Source organism: Silene latifolia, chromosome 2, assembly GCF_048544455.1.
Source record: "Silene latifolia isolate original U9 population chromosome 2, ASM4854445v1, whole genome shotgun sequence".
Classification (NCBI taxonomy): domain Eukaryota; kingdom Viridiplantae; phylum Streptophyta; class Magnoliopsida; order Caryophyllales; family Caryophyllaceae; genus Silene; species Silene latifolia.
Genome location: NC_133527.1, coordinates 5,567,748 through 5,582,601, shown reverse-complemented (window position 1 = coordinate 5,582,601; position 14,854 = coordinate 5,567,748). Strand labels below are relative to the sequence as shown.

Sequence of the window (14,854 nt, the reverse complement as noted above, 5' to 3'; positions counted from 1 at the left end):
AATTTTTCTTTATAGCACAGCACCGTGATCAACAAATCATCCTCACAACACGGATTCTTACACGCTACCGCCTTTTTGGAGAATTCGCGTAAATTGTAACTCAACTTATTCTCTCTGACATTTCCTCGAGCATGTAGTATGCATAGCGATCACCTATGAAATTTTTAATGGGAAGCTCTTAATTCCTTTGGTTTCGACATCAGCAAAAGCAAACCGCCATGGCTTACAAACTGCTGGAATGCGGGTCCGATGAATTATGTACCCGGTTAATTCTCTGATCTTTGAGCAGAATTTACAGGGTTTTGAGTCTCGTGATCAACGAACACAACTCTGCCAAAAATGGCGGGAATCTTATTTGTTTTGTTTACGGGTTTGGGCTTTAGATTTGTAGGTCGTTTTTTTTGAAACGGCCCACATGGGTTAATAGTAGAACGACCAAATTTGACCCGACTCGTTCATTCTTTTTTTTTTTAATCGTATACCGTCCAGTTTTATCTGAATTCAAGTCGAATAGGACTTCTAGGACGATAGACCTCTCTCTCATGAGTTCAAACTGCTGTATTTCCTCGTCAATTTGGTAATACTAGAACACTCAGTTGTGAGGGGTCAATCGGGTCGGGCTAGTTCGGGTTGGGTCAGTTCGGGTCTCTCATTTATTTCAAGTTATTTCAGGACTATTTTGGGTTTTTTGGCCGGGTCTGTTCTGAGTTTGTCGGTTTTAAATTGGGTCATTTTTACGGGCCAAGAAAGCTCAGGTCATGTTCGGGTCTGGTCGGGTTAATTCGAGTTTCAGGTCACATTCGGGTAATGTAGTTCGGATCGATTTCACATTTTAGGCCAGCTTTTTCGAATCGGGTCAATCGGATCGGCTTGCTTTTGCCCTGTCTACACAAGTCACACCCTAGCTAAAAAGCCATTAAAATCATAATTGTTGTACATGACTAGTTATTTTTTGGGGAAATGTATGCAGTGTGTTTGTGGTTTGATATTTAGTCCGAAATATCCAATTTTTTGATCTGGAAAACTTTAATAGACCATAACTCGTGTTTACGAGTTCAGAAAGTGATAATTTCTTTAAAAAAAATCGATCAACTTTTCGAGAACTACGATTTGAAAAAAAAAAATATTGTATTTGGATCTCGTGGCTATGAGTTATTGTATGTCAAAGTTTTTTGACCGAACAAACTTTGAGTGACCATATCTCTTGGTCACGAATTCCAAACTCGACAATTTTTTATTTCCAATCGTAGTTCTCGGAAAGATGATCGATTACAAACTCGTGTATACTCCTAATAGCCAGGCCGTACCCTGGTTGTGGTACCAAAACGATGGGATAACTATTGAATGACAAATGCTAGTGTGGAAGTTGGACCCGAACCAAACACCTCTCGTATGGGAAACGACTTTCAAAGGCTTGTGCAAAGGCACCGGAAATAAAACTGAATTGCCACGTAACTCCCCTGGATTACGATACAACATTTACTCCAACTACATTGGGGTACACCCCATACAATGATACGCTGATATATATGTATCTTTCCCACGAAGAACAGCTGTTTTTGTGCAACACGCGAACACAATGCTTGACGCCTTTAACAAGTTTCTCTAACTATCATTTACGGACTGTTCAATTATTTCATCGACTCGAGCACCAATGGTGGCCTACCTTAGTTCCTGGTTGTGTTATGCCTCACAATAGTGCAGAACTTGACACCACTACCGCTTTGTAGTGGTAATTGTTGGATTTTAAACCCAAGACTAGTTATGAACTTATGATTGTTGCTAAGGTTCGAGTAATTATTATTGTCACACTAATTTCGGTCGTCTATATACGTTGCTTTATTTTGTAATTGTCTACGTTTAAGACGGTTTCATACAAATTCTTGTAAATTTCAAGCTCAAGTATTTCCTTTCAAACTCAAACATCAAACAAAAATGAACTATGTACAGTTTTAATACTAAACGAACGTTTCGGCTTTGGTTATCCGAAATGAAATAAAGCTAATCAAATAAAGTCTGTTTTAATACTAAACGACCAACTATGATATGATATGAGTTGAAGTTAATATTAGCCTTTAATTAGTTGCCATAACCCGACTCCGCATCTAATTAGATTATGCCATAATCAACTAGAATTGTTTTTGGAAAAGGATTGTATTTTCCTAAATAATAGACAAAAGTAATCAAATCTATATTTATACTACTCGCTCATACTCGTATAATTTACCTACTGAAAAAAAAAAAATCATGGCTAGGCCTCGGAAAACACCAAAGATGAAGCATGGTCTTAATTCAACAACAATGGAAGATCTAGATGACAATATGCTAACTCAAATACTAGTTAGACTTCCCAATTGTAAAACGGTACTAGCATGCACTCCTGTGAACAAGCGTTGGTGTTCTTTAATCTCTGATCTTAACTTCCCGGTCCTGTTCGACAACCACAAGAAGAAAACCAATTCCGATCATGAAGACGATGGGCCTCCGTGGACCCTCATTACAGCCATTCACGTACGGGAACAACCATTAATCAAAGAATTCATATCCAGATCACCAAAATTATCGCTGGGATGCTTACCTTGTAAGTCTTTTACTGCAACGGCAACATTCAAGGACTTGGTGTTATGCTATAGTTACGAAAAATGTGGCCGAGTTTACTACATTACCAATCCACTAACCAAGCAATGGGTTGCTCTCCCACCATGCCCTGTTAATAAGCAACTGATAACAAGGATTGCTTTGATATGTCAACGACCTTATAATCTCACCCAACATTATAAGTTTAGAGTTGTGAAGCTCCTTGTTCAGGGTAAGGTTCATAGTCTAGATACAATCAAGTTGTTTGTTTATTGTTCGGAGATTGGTAAATGGAAGGAAATTAACATTAGAATCCCTAAGGAGGCTGGACAATTCAGGATAATGACCAGTGCAGAACCGGAGATTGTTGTTTGTAATGACCTACTCTACTTTAAAGGTGGGTTATGTTTGGTGGCATTGGACCCGTTTGATGTGAATGACGTTTGTGGCACAACCCTTGACGCAAGAGTTATGCCACCACTACCCGATTTTGGGGATCTGCACGAATCCTCAGGACAATTGTTAGTCGTGCATACTCCTGAAATACACGGTGGGTTGTGGTTCAAGAAAACTGGGAGCTCTATTGAATTGCCGATGATGGTGTGGAGGTTGGACCTTAATAAAGCAATAATACTCGGACGATGGGAGATGGCATTCCAAGGTTTATGCAATGGCACTCTAAATAGTGGTGAATTGCCCTCTAACACTCTATCAAATAACAAGATTTATCCGGAGCAGATTGTGGTACACCCGTACAATCACAAGCTGATTTATATGTATCTTGCGTCCGAAGAAGAGTTTGTTTCCTGTGACATGCAAACAAGATGTATAACGCCTTCAAAAAGTTTGCCTAACTATTGTTTGTCAAAATTCCTCAGACTTGAGCACCAATGGTGGCCTACCGCAATTCCTGCTTGTGCAATGCATCACAATAGAACAGGAGTTGCCACCACTACTGATTACAGTTACTACATAGCTACTGATTTGTATTAGCATACTAATCACGGTTGTCTACGTTGCTTTATTTTGTAATTTTCTAACATCTAAGATCGTCGTCACAGACAAAACTCAGTGACAATAGTATGTGTACACTCATTATTGGACAATCGTCGACCATTCAATAAAACTAGATTCATCATATAAGCCTTCTGAACAGCAGCATTTAGCTCCGTAAGATATAATCAAAGTTTGAAGAGCGTATTATATACCGCCATTATGAGACACTTACCTGAATACTGCTCTTGAGTAAGCCCTGAAGGAAACTTGATGTTAACACCAAAGAAAATACAGTTTTGCGGCAGTGAACAAATGCAACTCATGGCTAATCCCGAGAAATCACGACTCATAGCACAAAACGACAAGTCAACACCAAATAAAAACATCCGATCCCCAATGTTGTTCTTTGTCATGGAAAATATCAGGAAGTTTATCTGAAACAGGACATTTTTGTCAAGACCTTATTCAATTCCAAAAAACAAGTTAAATAAATAATCACTGGAAACTCCGCAAGCAAAAATGGGACAAGTTCATCTCATGCTATACTATCAGGTCTGAAATAAAACTTAAAAATGGCAGTCATATAGGGACTACTAAATCAAGTTTACGCAACAGAGCAAATTAAAAGCATTTTCGAATAAATTAATTGTATTAATCCTCTGAATAAAACACATTATTGTTATTAGTGATGGCTGATCATCTGAGAATGGGACGGGAGTGGAGTTGGCCAGATCGGGAGCATCACTGGTAAATTAGCGAACATCCTCAAATAATGTTTCGGAGTAGTTTCTGTTGCAGCAGCAGCAGCAGCAACTGGAATACAACATGCCAACTCTAGCGTTCTGCTCGAAAGGTTACATAAGAAAATACCCCCAGGAACAACCACATAAATTATATCAGTATTATTAGGATGGAAACCCAACACATTTGCCGGCATTGTTTCAAGCTGTGGAAACATTTCAAATTTTTTCGTCATCCAAGAATCACGGGACACCCACTCGAGACTTTCAACATTATGCTGTAACATCCAGATACTCTTGTTGTAATCTTTAAGGATCCAAACACGTAATCCCACATTATCGCGAAGTGTACACAACTTCAAATGCTCCTGTGAAACACCCACACGGAAGAACAAGAAAGATAACATACCAGAAGGCCATTGAACAAAATGACACTGAATCTCGTCCTCATCAAATTCAATATTGTTTTGATCAAAACCGAAGAAACCCTGAAGGCAGTTGAAATGGAGCTTTCCATCAAAGCAAAAGCCAGAGGCCAAGTGAAAGCCAGTGCCTAATAAGCCATTTCCTTTTAATGTACATGTTGTTGGTAATGACAAAACTCGGTCGCACCACTTATTTGTAGTAGATGAAAAACGTGCGATAAACTTTGTTGATATTTGTGAGGCGCATAACAACAACACTATAACGGTATGTTGTAGCATTACAAGAGTAAAGCGGGGTGTCGCATATGAGCCCAAAAATAAGGGGCCATCTGCCAAAGTAAGGAGGGGATGGAAGCTGAATCCACTGCCTGGTTTGTACATTCGTAATGTAATGATTATACTTCTTGTCCTTAACATCATGTCTACAGTAGAGTAACAAATCAAGACACGAAGCGACTGGTTTGACTTTAGCATAAACTTGATCATCTTTAATGAAAGGGAATGGTGAGAAAGAGTAGGAATCCTCGGGTTTGGGTTTGAAAATTGAAGACATGAAGAAACTCTCATCACCATTCCAGAGATTATGACAAAAATCAGGTGTATACCACATGATTATACTCAAATTTTGATGTTTTAATTTTGATTTTATTGCAATGAATTTGGAAATGAACCAAGGATCGGTGGCCATAGCAGCCCAACGCTTGCAGACGCACTTGCATTGTATAACAAATTTGCAGTCTAGAAGTCGGCATAAGATTTCCATAAGCAACTCATCCGATAAACAGTTAATAATACTTTCCTGAACACGCCCAACAAAGCTTTGCGTCATCTTACTATGCCCGTTTCCTGAAAAATTTCAATCAGCAAAATATAAAATATCAATGAAACAATTCAAGACAAACAATAAATTTTCAATTCCCATGAGGAATAACAAGCCTTAGTACTACTGATAGGTGTCAAGATACAGCTCACCCATGATAAAGGCACATGTGAGTATCCCACATTGGAAAAAGAGGAGAGAGTTGTCTAGACGGTAGCCGTCGTAATTCGTAACCTAACTCTAATGATAGTCAACCCTAATGGGCCTAATATCCTAATAATAGGTAATGTATGAGGCAGCATTGCACAGCACAAACCAAAGTAAGACAAGTTTTCTCGTACGGTAAATATCTCTACTTGCAAATATGCAGTCGTCCATTCTTTACTCAAATAGTAGCAATAAAATGAAAACATGTAATTTCATATAATTTGAGTTGGAAATCAACAAGCAAAGTAAATTACGACATGTAAATTAGGGCATATTTGAGACATGTAATTAAGACATCACCCAATTGATCGTTCCACTTGCAATACTCCAAACAAAAGTGTTACAATATAATTAAGACATGTAAATTAGGGCATATTTGAGACGGAAACCAACAATTAACACATTCAAGCATCCAACTTTACCCAATTGATAACAATGGCAACAACATGCTCAATATTATACACATATGCTTAAGACAACATCCAATAACAATTATTCAAGCTCGAAACATGTATAAACATGTAAAGTTAATAACTTTATCCAAACAAAGACTAATTTCTAATAATTGCACATAAACCTTTTTCACACTTCAATAGACAAGATTCCGACCCAATTCAACCACGGAACACTAAAGCTTCCACCTAAGAACAACTTTACAAAAAGATAGATTTTCCAAAAGATTCAAAAGGTTATATTTTTCTTACATAGAAAGATGTAGGACGAGAAAAGCGGGAAATAACGCGAGAATGAAGCGATTTGGTGGAGGAATGAAAGAGATATGTTGATTTTGAGACTAGATCTAAACATGGGTCATGGGTGGTTTTAAAGAGGTTTGAAGTGGTCATGTCTGATACAAAAAGACTTAATAATATCACTCAACTTGACTTGGCTTGACCCATGATCCAAATGACTCGGGTTTTACTCGGATTTCGCATAGAATCCAATCCTAACGTCTATTTGGCAACTTGCTAGCGCCTAGCGGTCCTTGCCCAAGTATATACATATTAAAAACATGATTTTAATAAAGTAAACCTAATAAAATATTTAATTAATAAGAAAATTTATTTAAGTTAATAAATTCTTAAATTAAAACTTCGCGAGTGTTACATTAAATCAGATGGACCGGACGTACCGACTCTTTTGATCCAACTGATAATAATAATAATTGACCCTTTTTTTGTGACATTGAGTCACTAATCCATTTTGGTTAAGTGTTTTGCCCTGACCTTTTAGGATTATGATTCCGGAAATCTTGACCAATAGCGAAGCTAAAACAATTAGATTACTCTATATCTTATTATGGTGCTGTTTGGCCTTATTTGTGTAAAATAGATTTTACTTCTTAAAAGGGGTTTATTCACAAGTTGTTTTTTGGAAAAGTTTTGGTTGTTTGGCCATACTTTTGTAAAAGCGGTTTATAGAAAATGTATGTGTTTGGCCTAACTACTTCCATACCACTTTTGTTTTTCTTTTTTGGTTGTTTATGTGAAAAGTAGAAGTAGAAGTAGAAAATATCTACTTCTACTTTTGGGGGTGATTAATTAGTTTTTAACTTTTTAAAAGTAGTTTTAAAACTCCTAATTTAGCTTCTTTGGCCAAGCTACTACTTTTTCAGTTACAAAAACACTTTTAAAGCTTTGCCAAACAGCACCTGTATTTCTCAAAATACAATTAAGTTTATTATTTGTTTGTAATTTGACCTGATCAAACAGTGCCTAAATTAACGTTGCATATATACGAGTACCAATAATTTGTACATAATTTGAACTCAAGAAAAAGTATTAAAAAGACGGGGGTTTGTTAAGAAGTAATTATGAAAAATAAATTACATTATTTTAATTTTAATTTTAATTTTACCGGGTGACTTAACATGCAATTTTATAAATCAGGAAGTCTCCCTTCAGACGATCATTTCCGTCTGAACGTTTTAGACGGGCTAAATAATGTGACCATTGCTCGTTTGCTACTTTATATGTTTCCGGAGACATTGTGATGGCCTGATGTTACTGCACTTAATTAAAAAGACAAGGTTTATAGGAGATGGTCTTAGACGTAAGATAATCACGGATTCACGGAGTACAAAATAAAGCAAATATAGACAACCGTAATTAGTACGCCAATAAATAATCACTCGAACTTCATCAATTATCATTACTAGTCTATTGTGAGGCATTGTCGAGGAACTGAGGTGGCCACCATTTCTGCTCGAGTTTATGAAATCTCCACACATATTCAGACAAGCGTTTTAAAGACGTTATGCAGCCTATTTGAGTGTCGCACAAAACAAGCTGTTTTTCGTAGGCAAGATACATATAAATCAGCTTGTCATTGTATGGGTGTACCACAATGTCACTGGCGGATATGCTGCTTCCTATGCCGGGAAATTCAATGTTATTCACAGTGCCTTTACAGAAGCCTTGGAAAATCGTCTCCCAAACGAGATGTGCTTGATTCAGGTCCAACTTCCACACTACCATGTGCAATTTTACAGTTGTTCCATCTTTTCTGTGAATATAAGGATTATGCACGAGTAACAATTGTCCCGAGGATTCTAGCAAATACCCAAAATCAGGTAGTGGTGGCATAACTCGCACCTCAAGGGTCGTGTTACAAGTGTCATTTACATCAAACGGGTCCAATGCCACCAAACATAGCCCAATTTTAAAGTAGATGATACCGTTACAAACAACATTCTCGGGTCCTGATCTAGTCACTCTTAGTAGTCCAGCAGCCTCCTGGGGGACCCTAAGTTTAATTTCCTTCCATTCACCAATCTCCGAACAATAAACCACCAAATCAAATATGTCTAGAGACTCCAGACTATGATCCATACATGGATGACAAACCTCAACAACTCTGAACTTATAATCTTTAGTGTGGTTATAATAAGGACTGCATGCTACTACCGTTTTACAATTGGGAAGTCTAAGTAGTATTTGAGTTAGCATATCGTCATCTAGATCTTCCATTGTTGTTGAATTCTCTCCTGTGTTTTTGTATTCGTTAATAATATGAGCTATAAATATAGATCTGATTACTTTTGTCTATAACTTAATTAACTTAATTTAGGAAAACACAATCCTATTCCAAAAACAACTCTTGCATGTTCACAGGACTGCATGCTATTACCGTTGCACATGACGGAAGTCTTATTAGTATTTGAATTAGAATATCGTCATCTAGATTTTCCATTGTTGTTGAACTAACACCATGGTTCATCTTTGGTATTTTTTCACTAGGTAAAAAAGGCGAGGAAGCTAGTTTTATTGAATGGGTGACGATTCTGCAATAATGAGTGTACACACGATATTTTCCGAGTTTTATAAGAAAAGGTCTTAGACGTGAGACAATTACTAAATAAAGGCAATGTAGACAAACAGTGATTAATATACGAATAATTACTTGAACTTTAGCAATTTCCAAGGCCGGTTCATCTTTCGTGTTTTTTTAGGCCTACCCATGATTTTTGTAAATTTGATTTAATTACCCTTTTATTTGTAGAGTAATTACATTCCTATTCCAAAAACAGGTCGAGTCTATTAGGGTAGAATCAAATTAGATTACGAAAATATTTCTTATTTTGTTTTTATGGCAATTACCTTACTTACAAGTTACTACCCATATTTTAAACGATTTTATTCATAAATAGTCCTCCATATTTCATATAACAGTTGTTGAGCGAACTATATTGTCTCATCGCCTCAAGGTTAGCATTTTCAATTCAACTCCCTCTTATGTGTAAACGGATCTAAATCCTGATGTTTGAAGCTAGTTTTATTGAATAGTCGACGATTGTGCACTAATAACAACTGTACACACAATATTGCGGACAATCATCTAAGAGACGGCCTTAGACGTGAGACAATTACAAAAATAAAGCATTGTAAACAACTGTGACTAATATACCATTAATAATCACTCTAATAGTCTAACATTAGCAACAATCTATATCTCTAGACTTCAACTGTAGTGGTGGCTGTTAGACCATACTTGGTTGATGATGCCAATATTACGGAGAGTCATATAAGAGACGGCTTTAGACGTGAGACAATTTAAAAAATAAAAGCATTGTAAATAACTGCGACTAATATATATGTGAATAATAATCACTCGAACTTTAGCAACTATCATCTCTAGACTTCAACTATAGTGGTGGCAAGTTTTGTTCTACTGTGACGCGTTGCACAAGTGAAGGGACTAAGGTGGGCCACCATTGCTGCTCGAGTCTATGAAATATCAACTTTTTATTATGAGGCAAACTTTTCGAAGGAGTATGTATGACTAATATTTGTCCCGAGGATTCTTGCAAATGCCCAAAATTAGGAAGTGGTGGCATAACTCGAGCCTCAAGAGTCGTGTCACAAGTGTCATCCACATCAAACGGGTCCAATCCCACCAAAGACAACCCGCTTTTAAAGTAGATGATGCCATTACACACAACGGTTGTATCAAGTTGTCGAAACTCCTCGTTGGGGACCCTAAGTTTAATTTCCTTCCATTCACCAATCTCCGAACAATAAACGAACAAATCAAATATGTCCATATGTGGATCAAGAACCTCCACAACTCTAAATTTATAATGTTGAGTGTGGTTATAAGGTGGTTGGCATATCAAAGCAGTACTTTGTATCCTCGGCCATTGACGAGGACGTGGTGGCAGAGCAACCCATTGCTTGGTTAACGGATTGGTAATATAATAAACTCGGCGACCACTTTGATCGGTTATCTTGCTAGAACATAACACCAAGTCTTGTAGTTGGCGAAGTGGACCTGAAAGTTGGGGTCGGAGATTAAAGAACACCAACGCTTGTTCACCGCACTGCATACTAGTACCGTTTTAAAATTGGGAAGTCTAAGTAGTATTTGAGTAAGCATATAGTCATCTAGATCTTCCATTGTTGTTGAATTACTACCGCCATGGTTAATCTTTGGTGTCTTTAGAAGCCTAACCATGGTAAATAATGTGAATCGTTGATGTAAAATTTGATTTAATTAGCTTTTTGGTTGAGTAAAGTTAGGAAAGTATTCACAAATACAATCCTATTCCAAAAACAAGTCTAGTCTATTAAGGTAGAGAATCAAATTAGATTTGGAAAATATTTCAAATTAGATTTAATTAGCATTTTGGTTGAATAAAGTTAGGAAATTCGAGTGTGGGACTCGAATGTCCGGAATTTGTTAGGTGTATATAGGAATTTTCCTGCTCAAATCACTATCTTATAAATTGGGCCTAATATGTTTTAGGTTAGTAGGTTTGCTTAAGACGGGTACTATACGTCTTAAGTTTAAAACAGGTCAAATATTTTCTAACATTACTCTAATTAAATCAATCAAATTCACATTAATAGCTAACGCTATTTACCTAGCTAGTGCAAAAAAACCACCACCCTTTTAAAGAGCTCGGATTCCGACATTAATGATGATGAGCCACCGTGGTCCTTCATTACAACCACCAAGGTGAAAACAATTGGACGACCGGACATCGACAAAGTCAATAATATAATCATATTTGGGTCGCCAAAATTGTCGTTGGACTTCCTGCCTTGCTATTCTTTCACTACAGCAATTGCAGATGGTAGTATCCAAGTTGGGCCCGAATCAAGCACCTCTCGTATGGGAGACGACTTTCCAAGGCTTGTGTAAAGGCAATGTGAATACTATTAAATTGCCCGTTTGCGAGAGATTATTCGAAGGCAAAATTTACGCCGAGGACATTGTGGTACACCCATACAATGACAAAAATCGAGTGTCAAATTAAGAAATATTTAATTCTACGGTTTTTGCGTGTGTCAAATTAGATTATGAAAATATTTCTTAGTTTGTTTTTATGTCTGGGCCTGCCCTTAGTCTGTTTTTATGGAAACGATGGGTAGTTGCCATAAAAACAGATATTTTCATAATCTAATTTGATTCTACCGTAATGTACTAGAGTTGTTTTTGGCCTAGAATTGTATTCGCAATAAAATTTACCTATTTACCTAGTGAAAAAAAAAACCATGGCTAGGCCTCCAAAAACACCAAAGATTAACCATGGCGGTAATCGAACAAGAATGGACGGTCTCGATGACCATATGCTAACTCAAATACTATTTAGACTTCCTAATTGTAAAACGGTATTAGCATGCAGTCCTGTGAACAAGCGTTGGTGTTCTTTAATCTCCGACCCAACCTTTTCGGCCCAGTTCACCAACCACAAGAAGAAAATTACCACCCTTTTGAAAGGTTCGGGTTCGGGTTCGGATCATGAAGATGACGAGGCACATTGGAACTTGATTGCAACCATGCAGTCCAGTCAACAATGGGTTCCTCTAATTACAAAATTCATGTTTGGGTTTCGTGAATTATCGCTTGAATTTCTACCGTGTAAAACTTGCACTACTACGGTCACATTCAAGGATTTGGTGCTATGCTCTAATTACTGGACTTATCAAGAACACGGCCGCCTAGTTTATTACATTACCAATCCGATAACCAAACAATGGGTTGCTCTGCCACCATGCCCTGTTTATAAGCATCGATGGGAACAGGAACGGATAAAAAGGACCGCTTTGATATGCCAACAACCTTATATTGATTCTAGTCAACATTATAAGTTTAGAGTTGTGGAGGTTCGTAATACTTGTATTGATTCTAGTCAAGAGACATTAGGTTTAGTCGTTTATTGTTCGGAGATTGGTGAATGGAAGGAAATTAATCTTAGGGTCCCCAAGGAGGAGTTTCGACAACTTGAGACCACTGTTGTCTGTAATGGCATCATCTACTTTAAAAGTGGGTTATCTTTGGTGGGATTGGACCCGTTTGATGTGAACGACACTTGTGACACGACCCTTGAGGCGAGAGTTATGCCACCACTACCCGATTTTGGGTGTTTGCAAGAGTCATCGGGACAATTGTTGATCATAAATTCTCCTAAGAGATGTAGCAAAACTTTCGTGTGCTATAGTGAAGATAGAAGGGTTATTGAATTGGAGATGGAAATGTGGAAGTTGGACCTGAATCAAGCACGTCTCGCGTGGGAGATGACTTTCCGAGGCGTGTGCAAAGGCACTTGGAAGGGTAGACAATTGCAGCGTAACATCGCATTAGAAGGCGACCTCATTGAGGTACACCCATACAATGACAAGCTAATCTATATGTTTCTTCCTACCAAAGACTGGTTTGTTTTGTGCGACACGCAAACGGGATACATAACGCCTTTAAAAAGTGTGCATAGGTATTCTCTGTCGAGAATTCATAGACTCGAGCATCAATGGTGGCCCACTTCAGTTCCTGCACTTGTGCAATGACTCGAACACCAATGGTTAATAAATAATATTATGACCGAAGGCGAACCTAAATTAATGTGACCACCCATTCAGATTATTTGACATTTTAGTGTTGCTTTTTGTTCATTAACTTTGTCAGTTTGTTCAAATGAACTACCTCTATTAGTTCATTTGTTTACCGCTTTTATTCTTATGAACTCGTCTATTAGTTATAAATAAAACAGAATAAGAAATATTTTCCTAATCTAATTTGTTTTTGGAATATGATTGTATTCTTTTACTCCTCATATAAAAAGCGAATAAGTAACCAAAATTACAGTTATTTACCTAGTGAAAAATCCATGGCTAGGCCTCAAAAAATACAGAAGATTAACCATGGTGGTAATCTAACAAGAATCGACAATCTAGATGACTATATGCTTACTCTAATACTACTCAGACTCCCTAATTGTGCGACGGTACTAGCATGCAGTCCTGTGAACAAGCGTTGGTGTTCTTTAATCTCCGACTCCAACTTTCATAGCCAGTTCGCCAACCACAAGAAAAACACTACCACCCTTTTGAAGGGCTATAACGAGCCATCGTGGACCTTCATTACAACCGTGCATGGCTGGGAAGAACGACCATTGACCACTTTATAGCACCCACACTAAACGTTATAAGTTTAGAGTTGTGTTAGTTCGTTATCGTGTAGACAAATTCGATTTGGACGTTTTTTTTTTTTTGGATAAAGGGGAGCATTAGAATTAAAATAAACGGTTCAAGAGTTTACAATACATCACGGGGGCGGGTCTGGGGATAGAGGCACGCAGGCCAAAACAGAATCAGAAATACAGAGATCAACAACAAAAGGAGGGGGGTAATCCCACTCAAAGCAGCCTGACGAGGAACTGGTGTCCCAGAAGGAATGATGGGCAAGGGCATCAGCAACACGGTTAGCCGTCCTTTTTTCAAAAACCAGCGTCAAATGGGGGGAGTCCTGCAAGAGGTCCCTACACTCAAGAATAATGTTAGAGTACGGACCACAGGGGGGGAGGGGCGTAAAATAGAGGTCACCGCATCAAGACAATCAGAAGCAATCAGGACATTGTTCACATGGACTCTAGAGCGAATGATCCCATCACGGATGGCAAGAACCTCACTAAGGAAAGGGTTAGGGGCAAGGAGGCGGGTGGACCAACCAGATACCCAGGAACCAGAAGGATCTCTAATAACACACCCCAGGCTAGCAAACGAGGAGGAGGGGGAAAAGGCCGCATCAACGTTGGCCTTAAGCCAACCAAGCGGCGGAGGGGCCCAGCTCAAAGAGTAGCTAAAGGCATCAAGGGGGGTGGTAATCATAAGGGGGCCAGGGCGGGTGTGGTCAGAGGCATGGATCCAGGCAGAGGCCTGGGAGGTCACAGAGGCACAGAAGGAGGATGGGGTAAAAGTGTTGGGAGTGGAGAAGGTAAGGTCACAACGTCTAAGCCAAATACGCCAAAGAAGGAAAGTGAAGAGGGTATTCCAGGAAGAGGAGCGGGACGAACAGTTAGCAAGGAGCCAAGGTTGAAGATCGGAAGTGAAGAAAGAGTCAGGGACATTAAGGAGAGTCCAACAATGAGAGGCAAAGCAACAGTCTCTCAGGGCATGGAGGGAGGTTTCAGGGATAGAAGGGTTGGGACACAAGGAGCAAGATGGGCTGGGGAGGATGTTTCTCCCAAAGAGAGAGGCTTTATGTGGCAATTTGTTCCACCACGCAAGCCAAATGAAGACTTTGATTCTAGGCTGGGTTGGTATGTCCCAGAGCCAGCTCAGGTCAGAGGAGAGGGGGGGAGGGCTGGGGGT

General features: G+C 38.5%; 2 protein-coding genes across 2 annotated transcripts; both read left to right on the top strand.

The window, feature by feature from the left end:
* Nucleotides 1-2,247: 2,247 nt before the first annotated feature.
* LOC141632769 (putative F-box/kelch-repeat protein At4g22430) lies at nucleotides 2,248-3,570 on the top strand. The gene has a single exon (XM_074445285.1). The coding sequence runs from the start codon at nucleotides 2,248-2,250 to the stop codon at nucleotides 3,568-3,570; it is 1,323 nt and encodes a 440-aa protein (XP_074301386.1).
* An 8,191-nt stretch (nucleotides 3,571-11,761) lies between these two features.
* On the top strand, nucleotides 11,762-13,051 carry LOC141632762 (F-box protein At5g07610-like). The gene has a single exon (XM_074445277.1). It carries the CDS (start codon nucleotides 11,762-11,764, stop codon nucleotides 13,049-13,051), a length of 1,290 nt encoding a protein of 429 aa, XP_074301378.1.
* Nucleotides 13,052-14,854: the final 1,803 nt, after the last annotated feature.

Excerpts from the sequence above, each read along its gene's own strand:
- LOC141632769 (XM_074445285.1), top strand. The coding sequence starts at position 2,248 with ATGGCTAGGCCTCGGAAAACACCAAAGATGAAGCATGGTCTTAATTCA.
- LOC141632762 (XM_074445277.1), top strand. The coding sequence starts at position 11,762 with ATGGCTAGGCCTCCAAAAACACCAAAGATTAACCATGGCGGTAATCGA.